The sequence below is a fragment of the Pantherophis guttatus genome, chromosome 3 (assembly GCF_059756535.1).
Source record: "Pantherophis guttatus breed Tessera chromosome 3, ASM5975653v1, whole genome shotgun sequence".
Classification (NCBI taxonomy): Eukaryota; Metazoa; Chordata; class Lepidosauria; order Squamata; family Colubridae; genus Pantherophis; species Pantherophis guttatus.
The window spans coordinates 145,772,190-145,800,021 of record NC_142065.1 but is presented as its reverse complement, the minus strand read 5'-3'; the positions used below and the strand labels follow the sequence as shown (position 1 = coordinate 145,800,021).

The 27,832-nt window shown below is 38.3% G+C and overlaps 1 protein-coding gene across 5 annotated transcripts in view; it reads left to right on the top strand.

Moving 5' to 3' along the window:
• Window positions 1-27,832, top strand: part of RREB1 (ras responsive element binding protein 1) — a 163,031-nt gene that overhangs the window by 78,682 nt on the left and 56,517 nt on the right. For all 5 annotated transcript variants that reach the window (XM_087890300.1, XM_087890299.1, XM_034429099.3 and 2 more), the window contains 4 exons: window positions 6,179-6,261; window positions 13,579-13,783; window positions 22,829-22,918; window positions 25,321-25,484. In XM_087890300.1, coding sequence (XP_087746426.1) covers window positions 13,670-13,783; window positions 22,829-22,918; window positions 25,321-25,484 — 368 coding nt within the window. In that variant the 5' untranslated portion in view covers window positions 6,179-6,261; window positions 13,579-13,669. The remainder of the gene's footprint in view (window positions 1-6,178; window positions 6,262-13,578; window positions 13,784-22,828; window positions 22,919-25,320; window positions 25,485-27,832) is intronic.

Below are 27,832 nucleotides of genomic sequence, written 5' to 3'. Positions count from 1 at the left end.
AATGCTGCTTTCAAGCAGAATTCAATTTGGGGGTGGGGAGGAGGAGGAGAGAGAATAGGAGATAGTGAGATGATGATGAATCGAACCAATAAATCGAACCAATAAATAAATGACTTTCATATAATCAGCAGGTTTATATCGTGAAATTCTTTGATTATTTTGAAAGTTTCACAGGGTTTTTCCTCAGCCACCGTTAAAAGGAAAAACACCAAGAATAAAATATTCCCACATTTTAAGTTGCTTTTTTTTTTTCAAAAAAGTCAACATCAGTGTCACTGAAAGATAGATGTGATGGAGAGGATTTTAAAAAGCCATAATCCTAGATTAGGCTCTTTTTTTTTTCTTAAAGCAAATGTTAATTGGGAATGGCTTGATTTTAAGACATAATGAGGTTTATTAATTTCTTCTTAATGAGCTGCTACTCATTTAAACAAGCCAATCTTATTTCAGAGACATCCCTTTAACTAAGATGTATCTGGAATACCAACAAATGGTTGTTATTGATGCTGCTGTTTCTTGCTTTTCATCCCCAGGTATTTTCTATTTAGAACTTGTAATGCTGTTATTTACTTTGTTTACATTAGATGCTAGAGATAAAGCCTCCCTCAGGTTTATTTATTTGTTTGTTTATTGAATTTATATAGCCTGATGTAACTCTGGGCAGTGTATACAATTAAAACAAACATTAAACAACCAGTATAATTCATCTACTTAAAAAAAAAAACCTGTAATAACAAAAATGACAGAGAAGAATTCAGTCATATTTATACCAGCCATTTGATGGGCTCCATGCTTTCTGATGGCAAAACCAGTTCTGAGGGCCTTCTGGAGAGCCAATAGGGTTGGGGCCAACTTCATCTTGGAGGAGATGATGCTCCAAAGGGAGAGGGCCATGGCAGAAAAGGCTTTCCTCCTTGGTCCCGCCAAGTGAACCTCTTTGGCTGATGGAACTTCTTGCAGGACCTGATGGGATGGGTGGGTGTAATTGGGGCCAAGTGGTCCCTCAAATAACCTGGCCCAAGTAATAGTGATTATACAGTGGAATCCTTGGCTTACAACAGTTTGTTTACTGACTGTTCAAAGTTACAACAACACAGAAAACAGTGCCTTATGACTGTTTTTCACAGTTACGACTTTTACAGCATCCCCATTATCATGTGATCAAAATTCAGAGGCGTGGCAACTGACCTATATTTGTGACCATTGCAGTGTCCCATTGCATGTGATTCTTTTTTGTGACCTTCTGACAAGCAGTCAATGGGGAAGACAGTTTCACTTAACAACTGGGTTACTTACTCATCAACTGCAGTGATTCACTTAACAACTGTGGCAAGAAAGGTTGGACAAAGCTCACCCAACAAATGTCTCACTTAAAAACAGAAATTTTGGGTTCAGTTGAGGCTGTAAGTAGAGGGAAACGTCTAACATGGAAATGATTTGCTATTTTCATCTTCTGCCGTTGTTTCCCACATTTCTTAGGTTTCAGAGATCAGCCGGCATTGACTAAGGGGCAACCAACTCTTTTGACTCTGTGACGTGTTTGTCTTGTTTATTGCAATGAATTTCTAAATTGGTATGAGGGAAGCAAAGCATAGTAGAAGTAGAGTGGGAATTCAAGTGTCAACTAAAAGACAACTGCTGTACTCTTCTTAATAAATGCCAAAATACACATCTTTAAAAAAAAGAGGATGAAAATGCCCCGAAGGATGCTGAACTTCATAACTGAAAGCCTCTGTTTTTGCACAACTCGAGTTCATGTACTGTCTCTCCTTTCTACTTAGGGAAGCTTGACTTTCTCTTTTATTCCAGTCAGTCCCATATTTGTTTTTGGAGTGAGTCAAAAATTGGATCACTGGCTATTGCCACATGAATAGCTTTGCGGTCAGCCATTGGTCACTTGATTTGTATTTGGATGCTATTTGTAGTTCCTGGGCTGGAGAGATTTTATTTTGGGGGGGAGTGGTGAGGTTTATGCATTGTTAATGAGCTTAAAGAGGCTTTTGATGGGGAGTCTGGAGAAAATCACAAGTTAGAATAGCATGCAGAAAACATTAGAAGCAGCCTTGTTGCTTTCTCTTTGGGGATCCCTGAAAAGATTTTCAGCAGAAAAAATTGTGGTTAAAAAGATAGGCAAAAAAGATTTTGAAGATGGTTAAAGGTCATAAAAGCAGTGAAAAGTGAGCATTGATTGGTTAACTCACTGCTGTCGGTGGGTGCGCTTTAAATCCTCCCCTGTCAATTAGTGAGGAAAAATACCTTAACTTAGTGTGTAAGTGGCTGCGTAAATATGCTCCTTCCATGTTGCTTCAGTGTATAGTTGTGGAGGAAAGCATCTTTGGCTACGAAGGTCAAAGTCAGCCTTCCTCCCCTTGCTTGCCAGGCTCCTAAGCCAGGGGTGGGAAGGGAGATTCCCTGCCTTTCTCCTAGTTAACAGGTGCAAGGAGCAAATGCCCAGAGAGATTTCTGACATCACTGAATTGCAGCTTTTCCTTCATCAGGGCATTACGGCTTCTTCAGTTTCCACTGTGGCTTAGTAAGAATAGCCAGACTGATCATCCCTTGGCTGTCCGTTGTGTTCCAGCTCTTGGCATTTGCATGACCAATTGATGGTCAAACTGGGACGTGAAAGCCATGAATATGGCAGGGGCTGTCATTACATGGCCTGTGGCAGCCCCAGTTTGTCCACAATTGGGGTGCAGTGTTTTTAAAGCTATATAACTATAACTATAAGAATTAGACTTGTGATACCACGGTTATGGTTCTCCTTCATCCTGCTGTTGTGTTCCCTATTCTGTAGTCTGGCTACTTACTTACTTTCTAGAATTATCTGAAATATTTCAAAGTTTGGTCACCTATCACAGGAAGATTACATCCTTATTTCAAATCTGTACATTCGATACAGAGATTATTTTCAGGCGTATAATCAATTATTTTTGTTCGGTTTTCCTTTCTTTCTTTCAAAGTTTGCTAAAATATTTTTGGGCCTTGATTGCTCAAATACCACATTTCAAGTATAAAACATTGCAGTAAACAAACACACACACTTTTCTAAGGCTGGAAAAGGCTATTGTTATGAATATTCTAATAGCTTGTTTTGTGGATAAGCTCTGTGTTATAAGTTCTGTGCAATGTAGATATATAATATGCACTCACGCACACACACACAGTGTTAACATTCATTATCCTGATGTTAGCTTTTGGTAGAAATGCTGTTATTGTTGAATGATCTCAGGATGAAAAATTAGTTATTTAAACATTGTAACCTTCAACAGTCCAGTAAATAAAATTTGGCTAGAGACACCTGTTGGTTTGCATCTTTCCTTCATTTTCCTGTTTTTTTGGCTTCAGTCTCTTTCTTACTGCCCCTGCTACTCCAGTCATTAGAGTTGAGTGGCTGAAACAGCTGCAAATCTTCCCATGCTGTGCAATTTTTTGGGTTTTTTGGTATTGCAAACTTCAAGAGATCCTGATTCAAGTTGTAGATAAATCCAGGTGGGTTTGCAGTGAGAAAGAGGAACTCTGCAGTAATGATAAAGAATAAACTGTTAAGGAATCTGTTCTGGATTAGCGTTTTTGACCCCAGATCTGCCTATTGGGAAAAATAGCATTGTGTAAACAACAACAAAAAATAGATGTGATTCAGGATAGTAAGCAAATGTTGCTAAGGAGCAATGACAAAAATTTGCAAATACTTCATGCAGTAATATCGAAGTTGAGTTGACAGTGCAAAAATCTGAAGATGTTAAGGCCCAAGTCCAGCCCAGATTTCTCCTCTCAAAAGCAAAAAAAAAAAAAAAAATATTGGTTTTTGCTTCAGGAAACCAGGAAGCCTAATCCCAAAATGGTGTGTTCACTAAAAGCCTTTGTAAAGCATGTAAACATTTGTAAGCAAACTTAATCCAAGGAATTGTTTCTTTTCAAAGAAAGAGGCAATGGCAGTGTTTTGCCTTAAAGTTAAAGAGGATAAGTCTGCATGTGGTTACACCAAAGGAACAATATAATGTGTAAGGGGAGTGAGTTCTTTTATATGTCCCCATTAATTGCTTCTAGTCTGGAGTGAAAGGACTACTAGGAGAACAGTGTTTGACTTTGATAAGTTGTTGCCTGAAGTAGTGGTGTGTGTATTTGAAATTCTAGTGCTGTTCTAACTTGTGCAGTCCATGATGCTGCTAGCAACCCTACAAACTATCTCTCTTTGAAAACCTCGATTTCTAGTTTGCCTGGACATGTTCTTAAAAGCAGGCTGAAATGGGCCAAACCCTTGTTTTCTGGCATTCTCTTAGCAGATAAAGATAAGTCTGACAGCTGATTGAACAATGCAGGCTGTGAAGCAACATGCTGAGTGGAAGTAGCATTCTTTTATGGACTCAAGGGGGGGACTCTGATAATTGGACTGCCGTTGCATATATAAGGTCTTAATGTTCATTTTTTATCTCCTTGATTATGGGATCATTGGTAGTAGAACTCCTTTTGTTTTGGAAACAATACAGTGTTCTCTTCAAATGTATTGGGCTACAATTTCTGCCATCATGTATAAGTGCTATGGATAAGGAAATCAACAGTTTTATCATTTTACTTAGAATTTCCAATTGAAAAAAAGGCTAATTTATTTTTTTTTTTAAAAAATCTCCAGAGTTCAATCAGGTTAATGTAGGTATTGGATACAAAATCATACGTAGTAATGTTTTACTGTAAATGACTGTTTTTGTTTTAATCGCAATAATATGCGTGCTAACAACCTCTTTAAACTCAATGTAAATCGTTCTAAACTTGACCGTAAAAAATATGATTTCTGTAATAGAGTTGCCAAAGTTTGGAATGCTCTACCTGATTCAATTGTTTCAGCTACAAATTTTCACAGTTTCAGTCACAAATTGACTTCTGTGGACCTTAGGTAAATGTAAAGGTTCCCCTCGCACATATGTGCTAGTTGTTCCCGACTCTAGGGGGCGGTGCTCATCTCTGTTTCAAAGCCGAAGAGCCAGCGCTGTTTGAAGACATCTCCGTGGTCATGTGGCTGGCAAGACTAAACGCCAAAGACACATGGAATCCTGTTACCTTCCCACCAAAGGTGGTCCCTATTTTTCTACTTGCATTTTTTACGTGCTTTCGAACTGTTAGGTTGGCAGAAGCTGGGACAAGTAATGGGAGTTCGTCCCATTACGCGGCACTAGGGATTCGAACCGCTGAACTGTCAACCTTTTGATCGACAAGCTCAGTGTCTTAGCCACTGAGCCACTGCATTCCTTCCGTGGTCCTTACATCATACTCAGTAGAGGGGGCATGCATAATGTGCCTATCACCCCTGTCATTGTATTTTTATTCTTTTATTCTTGTTCTCATTTTTGTTTGACAAATTCAAATAAATAAATAAATAATAAATAAATAAGTAAATGAATAAATAAAGTCATCAAGAAATGGAATCTAGGCTTGACACACTGCATCAGAAATATTCATCAATTTAGGAGCTACTTTGAGAGGATGGGATAAAATGGTTCAAAACAAATAAACCAAATATTGTTTTTCTTTAAAATGTATCTTGAAGATATGAAAATTTCTGAATTTCAGAGGTGCACTGTGGGCTTTAATTTGTAAAGCCTCTTATGATCCGAGTTACTGATGAATTTATAATGTCAGTGAAAAATATTTTGCATGTTTTGCTTGTACTCTTCTGGTACAAAAATGATGCACCAAGTACCAGGCACTAATACTTCTCAAAAAATTTTTGGCTTAGATTATCAAGTTTTGTTTTCCATCACATTGTAGGCCTGCCCCAAAGGCTGTAAACTGGTCAGTTTTCTCTAGATATTTGTAGTGCTTGTATATTACATCCTTATATGGGTGTAAGCTTTACAAATTGCTGTTGTAGATTTCAAAGTATGAACTCTGGTAACTGATTTTTATTTTATTTTTTTTGGCTAAGAGAAAAACAAATCATAAACATTAAGCGTGGTTCTGAGGCAGGTGTCAGCTTTCTGCAGGCTTTATTCTGAGAGGTTTGCCAATACTAAATTAAAACAAATCAATTTAATTTTCATACGAGTCTGAAGGAAAATGGCCTGCGTACTAAAAATGCATATATCAAGTCATCCAATGACAAAGAAGTGGCAAACGTGTAATACAATTAAAAAAAAATAGTTGTGGAAGACACTTATCTTTTTCATTTTCTCTTTTCTAGGCAGTTTTTGTACTAATCCTTCATTTGTGCTGACATCATCAGGACTCAATTTACACCAGCAACTCAGAATTCACATTTTAAAGGTTAGTTTGGATCAACATGGCTTCTTTCTCATCTCTCCCCTGCGCTGCTTTTTTTCCTGAAGTGCCTCTATCACTGTCTGACGTTGTCCTTAATCCTCAGAGATCAGCAGAATGTGGAAGCAACCCAGGCTGCTGAGTGATTGCTGCTTGGGTTCAGGTGGGAAGGGAGGAATTTGACTTGTATATTGGGAAAGAAAGTCTATTTTTGTGCTGCCACAGGGATCACCAAAAACACAAATAGGGAAGAGAAGGGATTGGGAGTGTGTGTGAATGGATGGAGAAGCGATTTCCATGGATTAACTTGTAAAGCAACATGACTAAGCAAGACTCATTGTGAAAACACACATAACTGCCAGCTAGTGTAAGGCGAGAGATAGCCCCAGTACTTCTAGAGAGGGCACTAGATGGAAGAATTCAAACCTGTACGGGGTAGGGGGTGGGGGGTGTCTATGATAATTCACCACAGCCAACTCACCACAGGACAACTCGCTGTGGAACAAGAGTTACACTAACATCAAAGAAATGGTGGAATAGATTCATTAAAGAAAGGATGCAAAAGGAGAGACAAAAATTAAAATATTTTTTATTTATTTTAAATAATTACATAGAATTGTTACATTGTCCTGCAGAGAGTTGGCTGCATGGGTGGGTTCTACTTACCTTTACTACCAGTTCGCAATGGGATCACGTGCGCGCGCTCGCTTCACTCGCGCATGTGCAGATCACTTCTGATGACGTCAGGGTCAGTGGGCGGAGCCTCCCGCCAGTTTTACTACTGGTTCTATAGAACCGGTCTGAACCGGGGACAACCCACCACTGGTTGGCGGTGATGAGTTGCCTGCAACAAGTTGCCTGTGGCGATGGTGAACTGGCCTCAGCAAGCTGGCTATGGCAAGAGGTCCGATTCCCTATACAGGATTAGTCTCAAATTCTCAATCTCCATCAAGCCAGAAGTTATATACTAGCAATAGTTATTCCTCTTGGCCATATAAATTCTCAGTCCAGTGATCCAAAAGTAATATATCATCAATAATACAATATATTCATCCGTATTATCAATATTATTCCTTTTGACCATATACAGGTAGACCCCCATCTTACAACAGTTCATTTAGTGACCATTCAAAGTTACAAAAGTACTTAAAAAACTGATTTATGACCATTTTCCCACACTTACGATCTTTCCAATATCCCCCATGGTCACACGATCAAAATTCAGGCGTTTGGCAACTGACTTATATTTATAACCATTGCAGTGATCTGGGCTCATGTGATCACCTTCTGACAAACAAAGTCAATGGAAAAGCCAGATTAACAACCGTTTTACTAATTTAAAAATTGCAAAGATTCACAGTAACAACTGTGGCAAGAAAGGTCGTAAAATGGGGAAAAATTCACTTAACAAATGTCTCACTTAGCAACAGAAACTTTGGGCTCAATTGTGGTCGTAAGTTGAGGACTACCTGTACATTCTCCAAAGGGTAGGTTCACTTCCAACTCATTTATAACTGTGAAGTCTTTTATGTATAATTGGGGGTAGTGGAGTTTTCCGTTTATACATATGTTCCCTCTATGGCCAACAGGGCCTTGGCTATTGCCAGGATCAGGCAGATGGGGGAGGATTTGTAGACTACAATGGATGTGAAGCTTTATGAGGAAATGCTCCCTTCTCTTTTACCAAAAGTCAACATTTTCTCCTGAATGGGACACTTATTTGCATACCACCTTTCCATTGACTGTGAACAGAATTCAGCAATTGGTTTTCCTACAGTTGTTTTTTTAATCATGTGGGAAGAAGTGGTAGAAGTGTAGAACAAATGCTAGTAAAATTGTTTGTGAGAAAAAGCGCTTTGCTCAGGGTTTTCTTGGGTTCCTGCGATTGTACACTGGGCCTTTCTCTTCCCTCCCCTGATTTAAAGTTGGTTGAATAAAATAATAATATTCATAGATTATCCAAATCAACAAATGGAAAAGAATTTCAGGAAAGGATGCAATATGGTTCAATGTACAATTTGGTTTATGCAAACATACGGAAGCAATAAAGAGAAATAACCCAAAATATTTCAGTTGCACTGATTGGCTTGTGATGCATGAGACAAAACAGCCACAGTATCTGAGATTGCTGGGTGCTGATCAGATAAAAATGATACATAAATACAGGTAATCCTTGACTTACAACGGTTCATCTATTGAACTGCACTGAACAAAGTGATTTATGACAGTTTTTCACCCGATCATTATAATATCTCCATAGTCACATGATCAAAATTAAAACACTGATTCATATTTATGACAGTTGCAGTGTCCAGGGGTCATGTGATCACCGTTTGTGACTTGACAAGCAAAGTCAATGGGGAAGCCAGATTCACTTAACAACTGTGTCACTAACTTATCAACCACAGTGGTTCACTTAATAATTGTGGCAAGAAAAGTCGTAAAATGGGACGAAATTCACTTAACATCTGTCTCACTTAGTAACAGAAATTTTGAGCTCAGTTGTGGTTGTAAGTGAAGGACTACCTATACATAAATCATAAATACATTAATCAAATACATAAATACATTTTTTAATTTCAAAAAAGGAGAGGAACCTGAATTTGCTCTTTAGAAACAAATCAAAACATAAAATATTCCCCACACAAGATATTATCAAGATGTTGAATTATATGTTCAATATGAAATTGTTTACTTATTCCCTTCTGAAAATACTTAATTTCAGCTAGAGCCTAGAAAGCAAACGTAAGATACGGTGTGAATTTGTATGACAGTTAATTCATTTCTCTGTGCTTCCTTTCAAAGACAATTGCTGGAATAGCAATAGTGTTAGTCCAGTGGTGTGAATTCCACACTTTTCTAACCTGTATCACATCATCACCATTCAACATCCAACATGGCGTGATGTTTAACTAAATGTACCTTATATACAGTATTGTAAGGAACAGGAACCTGGCAATGGGCTTCCAATCAATTGCAGTATTGAATGAAAACATTGAATTGCAATAAGATGTGTAGCCAGATTCTCTGCTTTTTATAACCAAGTTTGTTAAACAGGACTTTGAGGAAAGACACATATGAGCAGACAAATAAGGTTTGTAGCAAAGAGCTCGATCACGATGCCACAAGTTTTGTAAAAAATGTGAATGGTCACGCTTTGGTCTCACTTCTCAAGTATTGAGAAAATCTGGAGGTCTTTGTAGTATTGTAATCATTTTAGTCACAGATCTTGGCAGGTTCGTACATTGCTAAATGAGTAAGAAAAGTTAATAGGAGAACACACACACACACACTCACACACACACACACAGAGTGATGTCACATGGCTTGATTTGATTCACATATTAGTCTAAGCTAAAATCTGGTTTGTAAAAGTTGATTAATAGTTTAGTATTTGGGAAAATAAATGAAACAATAGTTTAATCTGTAAACCTAGCCAATTAGCATTATTATTATTAATAATACAATATTAATATTATTACATAATTATGTGCATGTTAATTACTATTAATAGGCCAGTTTGATATGGTGATTAATGCACTAGATTGGAAACCAGGAAACTGTGAGTTCTAATTCTGCTTTAGGCATGAAAGTCGGCAAGGCGACTTTGGACCAGTCCTCCTCTCAACCCAACTCATCTTTAATTAGTTATGTTAAACATCCTTTGTGAGATACTTTCCTGCTTTGGGTGCCCTAACAATAATAGAGTTGGAAATATTAACAGTGTTTTCTTTGGTCTAATTTGTACAGATTTGGAACTGTTATCACCATTATTAAGTAAGGATAGGGGGCATAATTAGAGGGCCTTATAATCCTGTTGCTTCTTGCTCTGATCTTTCTATTGGAGGACTCACCCAATCTGTGTATCCTCCATTGTTGGATTACAATCTCCAATCATCTTTGTGTTCTCTGGCAATATTGGTGGGAATGATGGGATTTTTTTACATACAATCATGCATACCCATCTTGCTATTTTTTTTAATCCAACATATACTTCATGGGGAAGGCAGTATGAGAGAAATCATAGTTGGGGCTTTTAATTTTTTCTTAAAAAGCATGAAGGGAAACAGGAGGAAAACAAAGAAAGTGAGCTATGGTCTTTGGAAATGGGCTCAGGGTGGAAAAGTTTAATTTATATTAATGAGCCTGTAGTTCTGTGAATATGCATTTGGGAGTAAGTCACACTGAACTTTAATATGACTTACTTACTTAGGATATATATATATAGGATTAAAGAGTGGTTAGTATAAAAGTCTGGTGTTCACTTAGGTAATTACCTCTTTCCTCAGGTTTTTTTTTTTAAATCCCAACAGAGGAAACAAATTTAGCAAGTTTCTTCCTGTTGAGACTGAATGAGAAACAGCAAGCCTTGGTTTAATTTTATTTCTTTGTTTTTGTATTTTTCTTATTTAAATCATGAATCGTCTCTGAGGGCCTTTTTTTCATGGTCTTTGGGCTGACCACTCTGACATTGCCTCTGAGCTGGCCTTTGTCAAAAGCCCACTGATTTGTTTGCTGTTGGTAGCTTCTAGTAGTCTATTTATATGTGTTAATGCTTTTGAGTCTTGCAGCTATTGCTTGCTCTTTTTCTTGGAGGGCCTGGATCCAAATGGAAGCGAAGGGGGCATTCCTGTGAACTTTAACCTGTGATAATGCTTCCTTTTTTACCCTTCATCTAAACAGGTCCATTTTTTGACAGTGCAACTGGCCAGTTTGTGTGTAGCTTTCATTAAAACTACATCAATGTCCTGGGAACTCGCTCCTTGAGGGCAAAGATCATTTTCCTCAGGGAAACATTTCATGAGAATGTGACCATAAAAAAATAAGTTTCTGCTGCATTGTTAGTCTTCTGTTGACATTCTAACTGGCAGAAGATGCCATTGAAGGTGTGGAGGCTTTAAGAGACAGCTGAGCTTAACATTTGTGTGAGACAGCCCAGTCCAAAAGATGTGCGAAAAATGCTGCATTTTCTTGAAAGCAAACGAAACTGTAGTTTTACAAAAGCTGTATTTGTTCTTATGAAAATATCTAAACAGTTGTGACGTACAGAGTATTCATGGTCCAATTTCCAATGCTTCTGTGCTTTTTTTTTAAAATGTGTACTTTTACATCAACTACAACGTGGGATCGCACATGTAGCATGACAGTAATTGCAGATTGTAAATTTGGCTTCCTTTTTTTCTTGATAACATTGAAATTGAGAAGATTCACCAGGCATGATAGGTTCCTGACCTATAGTCCTTGATCCTTTCTCGGTATACTAGGCAGCAGGTCTGTCTAGCTTTCTTTCTGTCCTTGAGGTAAATCCTTTTCTGTCCAGTGCTGTTATTTGTGCCAACATTTTATTTTAAAAAAAATGTTCTGAGTCATTCTTCTCCTACTGAGTTTTTCTCTTCTAGTTTTTCATCATAGTCTTCCTTTTATGTTACTCTCTGTATTGTCTGCATCAGGATTCTTTAAGCAGAATTCTGCAGAATCCTAGAGTATCATGAGACTTTGATGGGATTCCACAAGCACTAAGATTTCCCACCCACTCTTCAAATACATCCGTTTATTTTTTATCACTAAGGCTTTACCCCCTGAAAAGGTGTTGTGGATTTTTTTTTTAATTAAGAGATTCCATGGTCTGAAAGAGTTTGATGTTCTATGATGTGGAAAAGTCTACATCATCAGTTTGAGACATAGATACAGTTGTATATCTGAATTCGTTTGAATTGCAATATGCTGAAAATAAATGGGATAATGATGAATCAAGATGGCTTGATCAGACTTGATATGATACTTTAATAGCTGCTGCTTTAATTATGCAGAATAATTATACTTCCCAGATTATTAATTTTTTTCTTTGAAAATGTTGGGATACGTTTTGGATTCTTTCATTAAATGCACTCTGCCCTCTTAAAAATAGAGAAATTGTATGAAGCCTTTATTTTTAAATTATCTACTTTTAAAATGTTATATAATAAAGGAACCCAAGTTGGGGACATTTTGTTTTTTATTCTTTTTTCATTCTCATTGTGGCAATAAAATATTATAACTTGCCTTTCTTAACAACAATGAAGGTGAAGGCATTTTAACAGTATAAAAATATTAAAATATGGTAAAAATATTGTAAAAAATCCCAAAACATTACTGTACAATATATACATGCTAAAATCTGCCTTCAAATGGTATAGAAAGCTGGGGGGAAAGTGCCATATGTATTTGTGTCAGACTTAAGCTTGATGCTAATAAAATTAGTAATAGTAAATGTCATAAAAGAAATAAAAAATAAAAAGTGAAGAATTAATCATAGAACAGAACACAGTTATTTAGAGCAATGATTATGGATGAACAATAAATAAAGATCTTAGCACTTAGCTTAGCTCAGTGACAAAATTAGAGAGGATGGAAATCATCCTTTCCAGGTAGATAATAAACCACCATTTACAAAACAATTCTAGGCTCATGGATTTTTCTAAGCCAAAGCCAAACTAAGTCATGTTGTGGTTTAGTGTGAACCTAGGCAATAAATTATCATAGATTTGCTTTAATCTAAAACCCATTCCAAGACTTGGAGATTTATATTGATACTTAATCCAAAGATCCTTGAGAAGATGGATTTGGGGCAGTTTTTAGAGATGAAAAAGCAGATTATTTTGAGTCATTTTCATGCAATTTTAATCATTGATTATTATACCTTGGTTATCAACGGCAGGGAAATTATCTGATCACTTAGACTTCTATATCGCTTCATAATGCTTTATAGTCTTCTCTAGGCAGTTTACAGAGTCAGCATATTGTCCCCAACAATCTGATTCCTCCTTTTACCCACCTCAGAAGGTTAGAAGGCTGAATCAATGTTGAACTGGTCAGAACCGAACTCCTGGCAGTCAGTAGAATTAGCCTGCAATGCTGCATTCTAACCACTGTGCCACCACAGCTCATGTAAGGACTCAATGATCGCATTGCTTAGCAACAAAAGTTCCAGTCCCAATTGTGATAGTAAAAAAGTATAATACAGTACTTGCCTTGTGGTTGTTGAAAGGGTTTTAAAATTCATAGGCTTATTGATATGGAGGGGAAAAAATGAGCAAGAATGCAAGAAGTGTACATATATTTCACCTAGGGGAAAGATGGGGTAAAACATTTTACAATTTAACATTGTAAATAATAATAATAATAAAATCTAATCAATAAAATACTTGCCTTCCCATTCTCCTCATTAGTTTTGTTGCTTCATTCTTAAAGGAAGTGTCATGCAGTACATATAGGCGATCATAGTTTTGAGTTATATGGTTTGGTAAGACATTACACTATATGTATGTCTGTTTATAATTCCAGAGAACAAACTCCAAATCTTAAGCGGTTGTACAGCAGCACCAAGATTCTCAACTGTTTTGAGGGTGCGTATTTGCCCTTTCAATACACAGCAATGGCAGCAGTTATGAGCTTGGGAAAGATTGCTGAAAATGGCAGTATGGCATCTCAAAATGTCAAGTCCCCGTCAAAATCTCTTACTCCTAGTCGGATTGGCAGGAGAAACCAGGTAAGGAATAATAATTTATCTTTATTTTTCAGAAGAACACCTCTCCACTCTGCCTCCTCCTGGTTAGCTAAATTCTATCAGTCTTCCCAACTAATGAGAAATGTATATATTGTATATTCAAAAGCTAGTCTGTATATGCCTTCTCATTTATTATGGAGCAGCTCTTGAGACTAAGCATTTGTGAATAAATAGCTTTTGAGCAAATTGGAAATAAATGAACTCCACTAATCATGATTGGTTGCAAATGATTACCGTACTAGGTTGGAAAATTGCAGTCAAGCCACACATGCTTTTTATACATGCTCTCATTCCTCCTCTGGTGTTTTCTTGCTCCATTTCCCTTGCTGCTTCCTCTATTGTTCACCTTCCAGGGCTGGAAGGGGAAGCTGTGTGGTTTCTGTTTCCCAGATCTGTTATAGGCAAGTGACTTGACCATCTTCTTGCCTTTTTGGTGGGTTATTATCAGAAAAAAAAAATGTTTGCAGGGTTTCTTTTATCTATCTGAGCTTTTATTGGGCTACTTTTTGTTGTAAAAGATCACCTATTCATAAGATTGGAAGGGATCTTGGAGGATGAAACTTTGAATGATGTGTTTAGTTGTTAAGCAGCTGTGAAAGCACCTCCAAAATCAAGGTTTCTAATTAGCCAGGCTTGGTAATAAGCAAAATACAAAAACCGAACCATCCTATCTAATCTTTAATTTTTGTAAGGGTTTCAGATGTCTCGGTACCTTCTTCTATGAGAACAAGAAACAATTTAGGAGTAAATTGGCCTGCTTAGGAAAAAAAAATGCTGCAATTTTTAAGGAGTCTTTGAAGCATAACAAACATTTATTGAGAAATCAATGTGACTTGGCAAGGCACATATGTCTTGCCGGTTTCCTAAAGCTGGGGCGTAACCAGCATTGGATCACAAGATGTTTTAGATCCTGCAGCATCAGGCTACTAACTATTCTGCAGTGAACTTCAAAGCAGTGTTAAAATGTTGGAGCTATCATGGCTTCTTTGGTTGCCTTAATTAGCACAAATCTCACAGATCTAAGAGAAGAAGAAGAGGCAGAGTGTGGAGAAAGAGTCAAGAGAGGAATCAGCCTGGAGTTATGTTGCCAGAAGCTATCCAACTCCAGTCCCCGTTTGAATTCTGTTAACTCTTATCTAATTTAGTGCTGACCTTAGTTGACTAGATTCTTGTGTATAATCTTGAGCATTAAATCTTCTTAATGGGAACTTGATGTATGGTCCCTATGTATGTATGATGTATGGTCCCTATGTATGTAGGCTCACTTGGTCTCTCTTCTAGAGTTCCTCCTCACTATTGATGGGGGTGGTTCTCCTTTCTGTAATCCAAACTTCTCTACAAATTGGGAAAAGTATGGAGTTGCCACAGACAGCAGGAACTGCCCTTGGCAGCTGTATTTATAGGATTGCCTTACAAGGGCATCTCTGCTTCAATGTAATTCATGTTTTCCCCAGTCAGAAAATGTACAAGAATGACTTAAGATATTAGGCAAGGCTAGAAGTGATGGTACCCTGCTTGGACCACATTTCTTTGTGCAGGATGTTAGCAGAAACTGTGGTTGCATGGAGAAACTAGTAATACAAGGCAGAGGGAGCAATGTTTTCCTGAACATTATACCTGTGCTGACCCAGCCTTCACAAACAATGAGAAACCACTTACTCACGAGTAACACAAACCCCTTTTTTCTTAAAACAGGGTACGAACAGTCTTTATTCACGTTGGATAGACAAAATGAAAAATAATTAGTCATAAATGAAAGTCTTTTCCCAGTCAGGGAGGGACTTGCTAGGATTTACAACTTGTTTTCCCTGAGAGCCGGCTTATTGCCTTCCTCTCCTCTCCTCTCCTCTCCTCTCCTCTCCTCTCCTCTCCTCCTTCTCCTTCTCCTTCTCCTTCTCTTCTCTACGCATACTCGCATCTGGGAAGGGCCACATCTGTTCCTTCCCCTCACTCACTCAGGTCAGACCTGGAAGACAGCTGCCTTTCCCCCTGGGGGCGGACAAAAAGCCCTGGCTCTATATCTACCTCTGCTTTTGCTTCTGCTTCTGCTTCCTCATCAGAGCCTTCCAAAGGTGCTGAAGCTAGCCCAGGCTCCCTCCCACCCTTCATCTGAGTCTGCTGCTAGCTTTGCTGGCAGCCGACAGGCACATCAATACCCTAATTTTTACCTAGTCTGCCAAGGTTTGAGGTATGTGTGATAGAGCCATTGGGCTGGATATATTTCCTTCCCTTTGGTCCTTTGTATAGCACTTTGTTGGAAAAGCAGGAAGAAAGTGGATATGTTTGTGTGAACTTTACACTTAGAGCCACTGGCCCTTTAATCACATCAACCCTTTCACTGGGCATTGGATCAAGACAGTAAATGCGACAGGATTAACATAAATACTTGCACTTTAATAAATAAACAAATAAATAATGAATAGGGGCTATGAGTGACTTTCCTATTAATCAAAATAGAAATTGACATTTAAGTAGGTTTGCTGTTTGGATTGGAGTACCTAGAATGGTATAAGCAGATGAGGTTTAGTCGTTATTTTATTTGCTAGTGATCCTTACCACAAAGTTGCTGTAGATAGGCAGATGTAGACTATCCGATGGCAATTCCTGCTGCATTGAGAGAGCGCAACATTTTAAAGATTGTGTTGAAGTTTAAACATAACATTCTGAGTGTCTGACACAAGGAAAGAAGATGGTGGGGGAAACTGTTTGATTCCAATCTTATGCTATTGAACTTTATTGCTCAATTTTACTGGGAGGAGGCAGTCCTCCAAGGGAAAGAAATAAAATCTCCATATTCACAGGCAATATACGGTAACTACACTGGAAAGCTGTTGCTTCATGACCTACTTGTAATATTTTGGTTGCCAGTGGAGATAGAATCCTGGACCAGATGAATTATTTTGAATACAGTTTGCATTATGCTAGGTTATTTTGTGGGTTAATGTGCTTTTTTTGTTAAATCTTACGGGAGGAAATATTTGAGTTGAAGTTACATGTTGGACTCAACATGTTGAAAATGCTTTTAAATCACTTTGTAACTGGGAGGTGCAATTTTCATTCTTTTATTAGTAAGAGAGGGCAGTGTGGTGGCTCAGTAGTTAAGATGCTGAGCTTGTAAGCTAGAAAGCTGGCAGCCCAAGTTCAAGACCCCTAAGTGCCACACAATGGGGGCGAGCTCTTTTTTCATGTCCCACCTCCTGCTAACCTAGCAACTCAAAAACATGCAAATGCGAGTAGGTAAATAGGTACCACTTTGGTGGGAAAGTAACAGCGCTCCATGATGTTGGATAGCGCTGGCTCAAGGGCCTTAAAACGGAGATGAGCATGAAACCCTATAATCGGCAATGAATAAAATCTGCAGGGACACCTATTAGTAAGAGAGATCCATGTTAGGATGAAGGATCTTAATCCAATTCAGAGAATATGTCCTTTAAAATTATAAATGCTTATTCCCCTCTTTATAGTTGGTTTCATGATATGAGAGATCAAAAATTCCCAGGGGTGCTTTTTTCCACCTCTATCAGAGGTCACCTAAAAGACATATCAGACTTCTTATCAAATTGGCTGCTTTTTGTTTGGTGCATTGTTTGAGAGAAGGGTCCCCCCCACCCCATCAGAAAAACTTCAGCCTAGACAAGCAGTTTTGCCACAGTCCAAATTCTTCAGCCAAACTTTAAAAAAAAAAATCCCAAATACACATGTACACACAAAGTTGTATTAAAACTATTTCATTGTAAACCGAGTCCAAACAGATTCTTCCTTTTAGCTAGCCTGTTTCAGGGTATTGAGCCTGTTCGGTTTAAGCCTCACCAGCTGAGACATCGGGGGTGGGTGGGTGTGGAAAGCAAAGGAAGCACAGGCCTGGTAGTTGCACAGAGTTGGGCTAATATTAAATCTGAAGTTTTGCCCTAATCAGTTCTGACCGAGTTGCCTTGGCCCATCTTGCTCTTTGCTTTAAAGGTGACTAATAATCACTCTTCGGTAATTTGCTCATTTGAAAGGGGCAGATGTTAGAAAACAAGGCTTCCAAACAATTAATGGCATTGCACAGCCAGGCTTTGTTCAGCAAGGGAGCCATATATTTCACAGGAAAGCCTGCACAAACATATTTCGTCCCCATATGTTTGTTCTGCTGAGACAATATTTAGCATGGTGGAAGAAGGAGATGCACCTGAGGGTAACTCTGTGAGCCAATTAGAATTTGAAGGTCCCTGAGAAAAACTTTAGTACAGGTAGTCCTTGACTTACAACAGTGCATTTAGTGAACATTCAAAGTTACAATGGCACTGGAAAAAGCGACTTATGACCATTTTTCACATTTACGGCAATTGCAGCAGCCCCATGGTCAGGTGATTTATATTTGGATGCTTGGTATAGGATGTGTTAACAAGTGTTTTAATAGGAACATACGAGCACACAAATTTTGTGTTACTTGAGCCATGCATAAGGAAAATATGGGGTGCTTATCCAACGTGTCACACTTATTTTTTTTTAAGAGAAAGGCAAAAAGAAGAATTTCTTAAATGGAATACTAAAGAAAAATCTGCAGATAGCAAAAACCTTATGTAAATTTATTTTTTAAAAAGGTTGTATGCTCCTGAGTATAAGAAAGAGGTTTAACAGTGAAGTGATACTACAGTTAAGTCATTTTTAAATAGATTTACCTGAAGGATCTGCTGGATATTTTGCTGGTGGAATTTCCAAAATCCAATATAAAATATTCTAACGAAGTTCTTTAAAAGTATGTTCACTTTTTCTGGGAACTTTTTTGAGCTGAATGAATAGTTTGCTGTCTTAGTTTTGATCGATTTGCTGTAATAACTGTGAGGAAAAGAACAATTCAGGAACAGCTAAGTACTTAAGTATCTATAAAGCCTTAGGTACAGTCAAAACTCTCCGGAGTCTAAATGTGCTTGATTTACACTCCTGTCTTAATGAATGGTATTCCATGTTCAGATCAGGGGTGCTATTCAGCAGGTTCTTACAGGTTCTGGAGAACCGGTAGTGGAAATTTTGAGTAGTTTGGAGCACCGGCAAATACCACCTCTGGCTGGCCCCAGAGTGGGGTGGGAATGGAGATTTTGCAATATCCTTCCCACAGGAGTGAAGAGGAAATGGGGAATTTGCAGTATCCTTCCCCTGCCACGCCCACCAAGCCATGACCACCAAGCCACGCCCACTGAACCAATAGTTAAAAAATTTGAATTCCACCACTGGTTCAGATGTCTTTGAAAGTAACTTAAAAATATATAGTTGCATTTCCGTGCGTGATGTGGTATACACACTCACACTCATACACATTGCCAAAGACTCAGCTCTTCAGAAAGGTTCTAATGCTGGAAAAGGGTGAAGGAAGGAGGAGACAATCAACAGCAAGGTAGATGGACTCAGTTACAGTGGTGAGGAGAACATCATTGGAAGATTAGAAAAACCAGGTTAGGGTAAATTGATGTAGAGAAAATCTATGTTGTTGCTAAGAGCCAAATAAGACTTAATGGCACATAATCAATATGTGTATGAATTTATAAACTGTTTTGGTCCACCAACTATTAAGTGCTGTAGATGAAAGGAAATAGCTCAGTAATTTTGCCTTGTAAACTATTAACAAGGATTTTGGCAGAGTTTTGGCTCAGTCTGCAAAAAAATTAACTCTACTGGAGTTAAAATTCAGTGCTGTGCAATTGTAGAGATGTGACATAGAGGCCTAGTGTGTAAAGGAGAAGATTGGGACTTCCTTTAAGTGAACTATCAAAAGTACATCAGAATTTGGTGTTGAAAGAGACTAACAGAGGCTAATTCTGGCTGCACAAGACCAAGGCTTAAGAACAAATGCATATAAAAGCCAGAGTTGAGAGCCACAGCAACAGACAGCACATGCCACTTCTGCAAAAAAACTGAAGAAACAGTGGACCACCTAGTTAGCTATTGCAAGAAGATTGCACAGATTGACTACAAACTATGGCATTGTGAAATAACAACAATGGTGCATTGGAAAATCTGCAAGAAATACCATTTGCCTTGCAAGCATCGGTGGGACCATAAAATAGACAAAGTAATGGATAGTAGCTAAAATGTTCTAGAATTCAGAGGGTCACTGCCACATAATACCCCAGATTTAACCACTGATGATAAGAAAGGCAAAAAAACCCTCTGGATAGTAGCAATACCTGGAGCCAGCAGAATAGGAGAGAACTGGAGAAAATCATGAAATACAATGATGTGCAAATAGAAGTATGACCACAGTGGCAAAAGAAAGCAAAGATAGAACCAACAGTAATTGGTGCAATCTTGGATGCAATCCCAAAACTTCTGGGGCATCCCTTGAACACCTTCAACCTTGACAAAGTTACCATCAATCAATCAGTTGCAAAAGGCTTGGAACAATTTATATCCTGCAACAATACATTTGACAGTACATTTACCAGTACCTGCCTATCTCAGATCCTTGGAAAGGACTTGATTGATGGATAAAAAAGTCAAACCCAGACTGTTCATCTGGCTGATGAACAACAACAACAATAAAAAAGTTTTAGAGGCAGCGGGAGAATAATTAATTAAAATGCCCCTGGTATTTTGAGGGATTTAAAACTCATGGACATTTACACACACACATATATGTGGAGCAAATTTAAATTATTTAGGATTACATTCTACTAGTATTTTTTTTTTCATAATATATCAGGAAGTATTGGACAGTTCATTTCAGAATGCTGGAGACAGTTTAGACTGTTTTTTAAAAGTGTGGACAGAACCTGGGAAAGTTAAAATAAAACTAGATGTGCTATGTATGATAGAATAGTGGATAATTTGACTCTTTAAAGCAGTTTGGCAAGAGAAAATGATTAACTTGTTTCCCGTCTGTCTTTTGACAGAAATGTTGGTGTCTGATTCAATATCCCAAAGGCATCTTGAAAAATACCAATGAATGAATCAGGATGTTCTGGGTAGACACAAATTGTTTTGGTTTCTTGAGCAGTGCCCATCATACCTATAACTAATCAGGAATCATTCTGTTCCCGAGCTGTTTTCTTTGCTTCTTCCCCCAAAACAGCAGGACCAGTTGAAGGTTTCCTTTTTGTTTTTTTTAACTCTGATTCTAGCTTGCCTTACAAGCTGGGGGGTGGGGAGAATGTAGCAATAAATAACAGTAACAGAAAGTAAAATGAAGGGGTTGGCTGTTTCTCTTTAGGACTTCTCTGTGGCTGAGCATTGGTGAGGCTGCTATAGTTCTTTGTTATGCAGAAGTGATGCAAACATCTAATTGAGCAGCTTGTGGGTCCCTAAAGTGCTTTTTGCAAAAGGCAACGGGACTTTCTTGTTTTTTTTTTTTCCTTTGAAAACGTTTTGCTTCTCATCTAAGAAGCTTTTTCAAACCATGACCTGGATGATTGAGACTCACCATAGACATTTAGTCTATGGGTCCTTTTTTTCATTTTTTAAAAGCAGTGTTTCATGTTTAATGCAAGCATCGTTGTCAAATTTTAATTGGGAAAGCTAAAAAATGGATCAGTTATAATTTTGCTAATCCCCCCCCATGATTTATTACTATACCTTTTTTTTTTTTTGGTGTTTCCCATCCCATATTCTTATATATAACTTGCTCTGCTCTTAAGGTTTAGATTAGAATGTACAGCAATTTCCTTTTCTCTCTATTGTTTTCAGTTTGGGGTGATTTCTGTTACTGCAGATGGGAAAAGCCGAAAAATATCATTGTACTTGATCAGGTTCTAGGAAATCTGCAGATTATATCCCTCATGCTACCCATGATAAACAGAAGAAAATGCTCCTTTCATGCAGCAAGTAGTTTAGGTTGTACATTTTGTAATATCAAGATATTGTGAAAGTTTCCAACATATGTAAGTTTTTTAAAAATATCCCAGGAGTTTCCATTTTTTCTAGCTGGGTGTGGCATTTTGGGTATAGCAAGGAGCTTGTTCGTTCAGGGGATGGGTAGCATGAGGGATATAACCTACCTTTCGCTTTCTCTGACCCCTTCCTCCTGCTGCAGCCTCCGCTATGGATGTTTCATTTTCTGGGAAGCTAGGCAAATTTCCAAGCAAAGCCAGAGAACTGCAGTTGTCCATCATTTTTATTTTTGAAGGAAGTTTCTGGGCCCAAGGACATTTCTGCAAGTAAAGGTGATACCGGAGGCCAGTACTTTGCTTTGCAATATGTCATTTTTCACTTGTTTCATTTAAAAATAGATATATTTAAAATATGAAGTATCAGATGGGATAAGGAGGCTAGCAATCAGCAAGAGAGATGTTGGCAGGCACAGCTTCCCCGGGCTCTGTGTTGGTGACCCTGGATTAGACAGCCGCATGAAGGCTAAGACTATTAATACTTTAATATTTGAAACTACAGGCCTTTGTTTATTGCTATTACCTTTATTTATAGTCTCTTTTAAGGTAAAAAATCTTCTAAAATGACTTACAAGCAAGATAAACAAAATAATAATAATACAATAATTTTATTTTACCACATACATTTATTTACTACAATAAAATTATTTTACCACAAAGGAACTATAAATTTGTATGATCAGAATAGTAGTTGGCAATGACTCTGTGGGGAGGAAGAGAAGAATCCAGTTGAAAGTCTACTGTGTAGGTTGTTCCTGATTACTGTCATTGAAGAGACAAGGCAGAAAAATTTCCAGGAAGTTTTTCTACAGGATAGCTGATTATAATGATCTTTTAGGATTCATTTTGAGGAATCAAAATGTGCTGGACTTGTGTTCCTCCTCCATAGCTTTTTATAATCTGGTTGGTCAAATCACTTCCATAATTTTAGATGTTAAAATTTCCAACACCCTTGGTTGAAAGAACCATCTTTTTTTTTTTATTATATATATATTTTTTTAAAAAAAGCCCTTTTAATAATATTTTTCCCATGTTAACACTGCAAGAATTCACTACTTGTGAATATGAGGGAGTATCATTGTTACCTCACTGTAACATTTTCTTTGTAAATAACTTGGCTTTTAAATAACATTATGAAAATGTATATTTTTTTAAAAAAAAATAGGAAACAAAAGATGAGAAGTCTTCCTACATCTGCCCTCTGTGTGAAAAGATCTGCACTACCCAACATCAGCTGACTATGCATATTCGTCAGGTAAGTTGGTAATTTTACAAGATAATATTTTTAATCTGGAGATCTATCGATAAATTTATAGTAACAAACCCACAATTATGTTGGCTGTCAATGTGTATCCTGAAGCCTCTCCCTCTTCCAGCTGTGAACCATTTTTATTTTAAAGATAGTTATACACAGTCTTTGTCCCTCTGTTGCTATTGCTTCATTCTTCCCCTCTGCCTCTTTTCCTATTGATGCCAGACCAGAAATTTCAGAAAACTGGTGTAGTTTCAACTAGGGTTGGGCTGAAATTTACGTTTTTGGTATTCAGTGTGCTTGGATCTATTTCAAATCTTCCCAAAATTTAGGGGAATTCTATGTCACAGCAATCATAGCTGTTTGCTTTATTCCAAAACATCCTAATTCCTTGGGCATTGGCTGCTACAGGTAGTCCTCTACTTACAATAGTTCGTTTAGTGAACATTCAAAGTTACAACGGCACAGAAAAAAGTGATTTAGGTCTGTTTTTCACAGTTAATGACCTTTTTTTTTTTTTTTTTTTTAAATTGATTTATATGCCGCCCTTCTCCGGAGACTCAGGGTGGCTTACAATGCGTTAAGCAATAGCCTTCATCCTTTTGTATATTTATACAAAGTCAGCTTATTGCCCCCACAACTGGGTCCTCAATTTACCTACCTTAGAAAGGATGGAAGGCTGAGTCAACCTTGAGCCTGGCGAGATTCGAACCTGCAGTAATTGCAGGCAGCTGGTCTTAATAACAGGGTGCTTTAAACCACTGTACTACCAAGGCTCTTTTGCAACATCCCAATGGTTATGTGATCACATTTCAGACATTTGGCAACTGGTTCATGTTAATATGACTGTTGCAGTGTCCCGGGATCATGCAATCATCTTTTGCGACCTTCTGATGAGCAAAGTCAACGGGGAAGCCAGATTTACTTAACAATCATATGACTAACTTATCAGTTGCAGTGATTCACTTAACAACTGTGGCAAGAAAGGTCGTAAAATGGGGCAAAATTCACTTAACAAATGTCTCATTTAACAACATAAATTTTGGGCTCAATTGTGGTGGTAAGTCGAGGACTACCTGAATTACCAAAGCTCCCAGCAGATAGTCACAACCAAGTTATGGTTTTGCTTTTTTGCCTCCTTGTTTTTATATACTGAAACTTAGGAAGCTGCTGGTCCAGGAATCCAATTTTTGTAAGTAATGTCTCCTTGATCACTCTAAAATACTCAGCATTTCCCCCAGCTTTAGATCAGACAATACTATGCTTTGCCATCGGTGCATAAGTGTGCATGTTATTTTTCTGCATACATTTTTTTTGAAGGAATATGAAAAGAAGGGAATCAAAATACACAGGTCCATTGAGTTAGGTCTCCAGGTCAAGTGATTTAGCTATAACTATATGGATCAGAAACAAAAATGAGTTAGAAGAAAGAAGAGAAAAATTGGGACATGGTAGCAGGTTAATAATCTTCCCATAACTCCATAACAAAGAAGATGAATGAATATTCATTTATCATAATAGCACGAAGGATAAAAACAGTACTTTTCAGGAGTTCCTATGGTTGAATAGCAAAATAGATCTCATAAAAGGCATTGTATTGCCTAGCAGTAGGAAGGAAGGTTAAATGGGAAAACCTATTCTGTGTTTTAAGCTTTACCTTTAGATAGCTATAGGAAATGACCTTTTAGGAGTCTGCTGGCCCAACAGGAACAAACGTATGCATGTGTACACACCTGTGTACAGAATTTTTTTTCATTTGAATTAGTGTTTTTTATATGGATCTTCTGTGAACTGCGTGATAAAATAAGGCCTTTTTCTTTGGTGATTTGTGGGGGATGAGTAAGAACCATCTATAATTTGTGATGGTCATACCAGAGAAACCTGCCCCGAAAAAATGCATTTAAGACAGTTATATCTCTGATGTACTCTCAAGACCTTAATGGGAATGAACCCACAGAGTTTGAATTGGCCCATAAACCTCATTTTTCAAGGCCATTAGAGGCATTCCATATAAGCATGTGGTACAGCCCATTCTATTTCCTTTTGGTCATCATCTCAGTAACTTTTCTGAATGTTTCCTGGTTCAGAACAGAAATTAGTTATGCAATCTTTATGCAACATTCCAAAGGGGAAGAAAAGCTGTTTATCGATGCTTTATATGGTGATCAATTCAAGATGTAAAAAAAAAATCCCATATATTTCCCCCAATTTTTTTGCCTTTTTTCCTCCCCTGCTTCCTGCGATGTATTTTATTTTTAGGCTGAGTGATAACTGGAATGATTACCTCATGCTAACTTGAGTCTGTTGCATTGAACCTTCTTAGAACGATGATGGTTGCAATTGACTAGTATGTCCTTGACCCTGAACAAGAAGAACTCAAAAGAAAAATCTGTTGCTTCCCTTAGCATAACACTGACACTGGAGGAACAGACCATTCCTGCAGCATCTGTGGAAAGTCTTTGAGCTCTGCAAGCTCCCTCGATCGCCACATGCTAGTGCATTCTGGGGAGAGGCCTTATAAATGCTCAGTATGCGATCAGTCCTTCACCACCAATGGAAACATGCACAGGTGAGAGCCAGGAATGAAATGACAGCATGCAAAAGGGTGATCAATATGTATGTTTGGAAGATTGTTTACAGCATGTCCTATTCCCTTTCAGGGCTATAATCCAATGTGTCTCTTTTTAGCATGTATGGTCATCTGATAGCAGTTCCTTCCAGTGCATGATCAATTGCTTTAGAATGTCCTCTTGTTGGAACAGCTTATGGGAAGATGGGACTTAATTAAGTCTTGTATACATAAACTTTCCAAACCAAAGCCTTCTCTTTTTAATGGAGACATTGGAGCAGTGGTGGGTTGCTACCGGTTTGCACCGGTTCAGGCGAACCTGTAGCAGTGGCGGTGGGAGGGTCCGCCCACCTGCCCGGATGCTTCTGCGCATGCATGAGCAAACCGGTAGCGACGGGATTTGGGAACCTGCCCATGCATTGGAGGCCATTTCTCAGTGTAGATTTGCCTTTATTTCTGTCCAAAAATACTGGCCCAGCCTGAGCTTATTAAATACTGCTGAACATAACAATCTTTGCCAAAGACTCAGAAATACTTGAAAAAACACTCCCTCGGTAGAATATAAGTTGCACTGATCAGTTTTATCTTATCAAAATTCTTCCTAATGTCATTAAAGTTTGATAGGTAGAAGAAAACAAATGTATCCTAATGAAGGAAATTCATTCATTTTATCTTTCAATACAGGTAGTCTTTGACTTACAACCATTCGTTTAGTGATTGTTTGAAGTTACAGCGGCACTTTAAAAACTGGTTTATGAATGTTTTTCACATTTACCACCGTTGCAGCATAGCCAGAGTCATGGATTCAAAATTCATATGCTTGGCAATTGGCATGTGTCAGTGTCTGGGTCATGTGACCACTTTTTGCGACTTGACAAAGTCAATGGGGAAACCAGATTCACTTAATAACCATGTTACTCACTTAACCGCTGCATTGAAGCACTTAATTGTGGCAAGTAAAATGGGCCAAAATTCACTTACCAACTGTCTTGTTTAGCAACAGAACTTTGGGGTTCAATTGTGACTGTAAGTCAAGGATTATCTGTATAAATTTATGTATAAGCATATTCATGTTTTCTTTTTGAGACAACCCAAAGGTGAGGAAGGGAGGCAGGCAGGTGCCAAGATTTTCAAACCTCTTCTAAATAAACCTACAGTGCTATTGTCAGGGACAATCTCATTCTGATTTACTGATTCATTTAATCTAATATGCATTCTGTGAACCGTGTATCTGAGAGATTACACCTGTCAGGTAATTTGTTCTTTTAAAAGCGCCACTGTAGAAAGAAATGATATAGTTGTGAAACAAACAGCAAGCTTAACAGACTGTATCTTTTCAGTGTGATTTTTTTCCATTATGGTAGAAAGAATGGAATGATGTGTTTTCATTTTCCCAAACAGCCAACGTAGAACCAAGCGTTTTAATAAAGCCCTGTTTAGAGTTAATTAGGTCATAATATCTTCTACATAATCATAGGTCTGCATTGGGTGTGAGGATTTACTGTATTTTTTGTACTATAAGACGCTCCAGACCATAAGACGCACCTAGCTTTTGGGGAGGAAAACAAGAAAAAAAATCTGCCTCTGCTTCCCAGCAATTTGCCTCCTTACAGCAAACAGCCTGGTCAGCTTCAGCACAGTCTGATTTAGCACCAGTATCTGATTGGCGGTTGAATCGGCCTCCCAGAATACAGCTGATCAGCTGTTCCAGGCTGCGGGGATCGCTGCTGCGCATTGCTGCCGCCTATCACCACCTCCGTGTGCCTCATTTTCAGCCTCTGCACGTCCCAGTTTCGGCTTCCGTGTGCCCCATTTTCAGCCCGTTCCAGGTGGCGGGGATTGCCACTGCCTATTGCTGCTGAAGGGCGGCGGCAATCCCCGCCACCTGGAATGGGCTGAAAACGGGAGAAGCAGAGGCTGAAAATGGAGTGCCCGGAGGCTGAAAATGGGGCGTGTGGAGGCGGTGATAGGCGATGGGTGGCAACGATCCCTGCAGCCTGGAACAGCTGACTGGCGGTATTCCGGGAGGCCGATCCAACCACCAATCAGATGCTCGTGCTAAATCAGGCTGTGCTGAAGCTGACCAGGCTGTTTGCTATTTGCTGCAAGGAGGCAAATTGCTGGGAGGCAGAGGCTGAAGGGTGGGAGCCAGCGGGTGGGCGGGGCTTTGGCAACATTCGCTCCATAAGGCACACAGACATTTCCATCCACTTTTTTTGGGGGGGGGGAAGTGTTTCTTATAGTGCAAAAAATATGGTATATTCATCTGTATCTAGACCTTTGGCCAAAAAAATCAGAAGACAGTGTTGTGTAGTAGTTAAATGGTGGATTAGAAGCAAGAAAAGAAA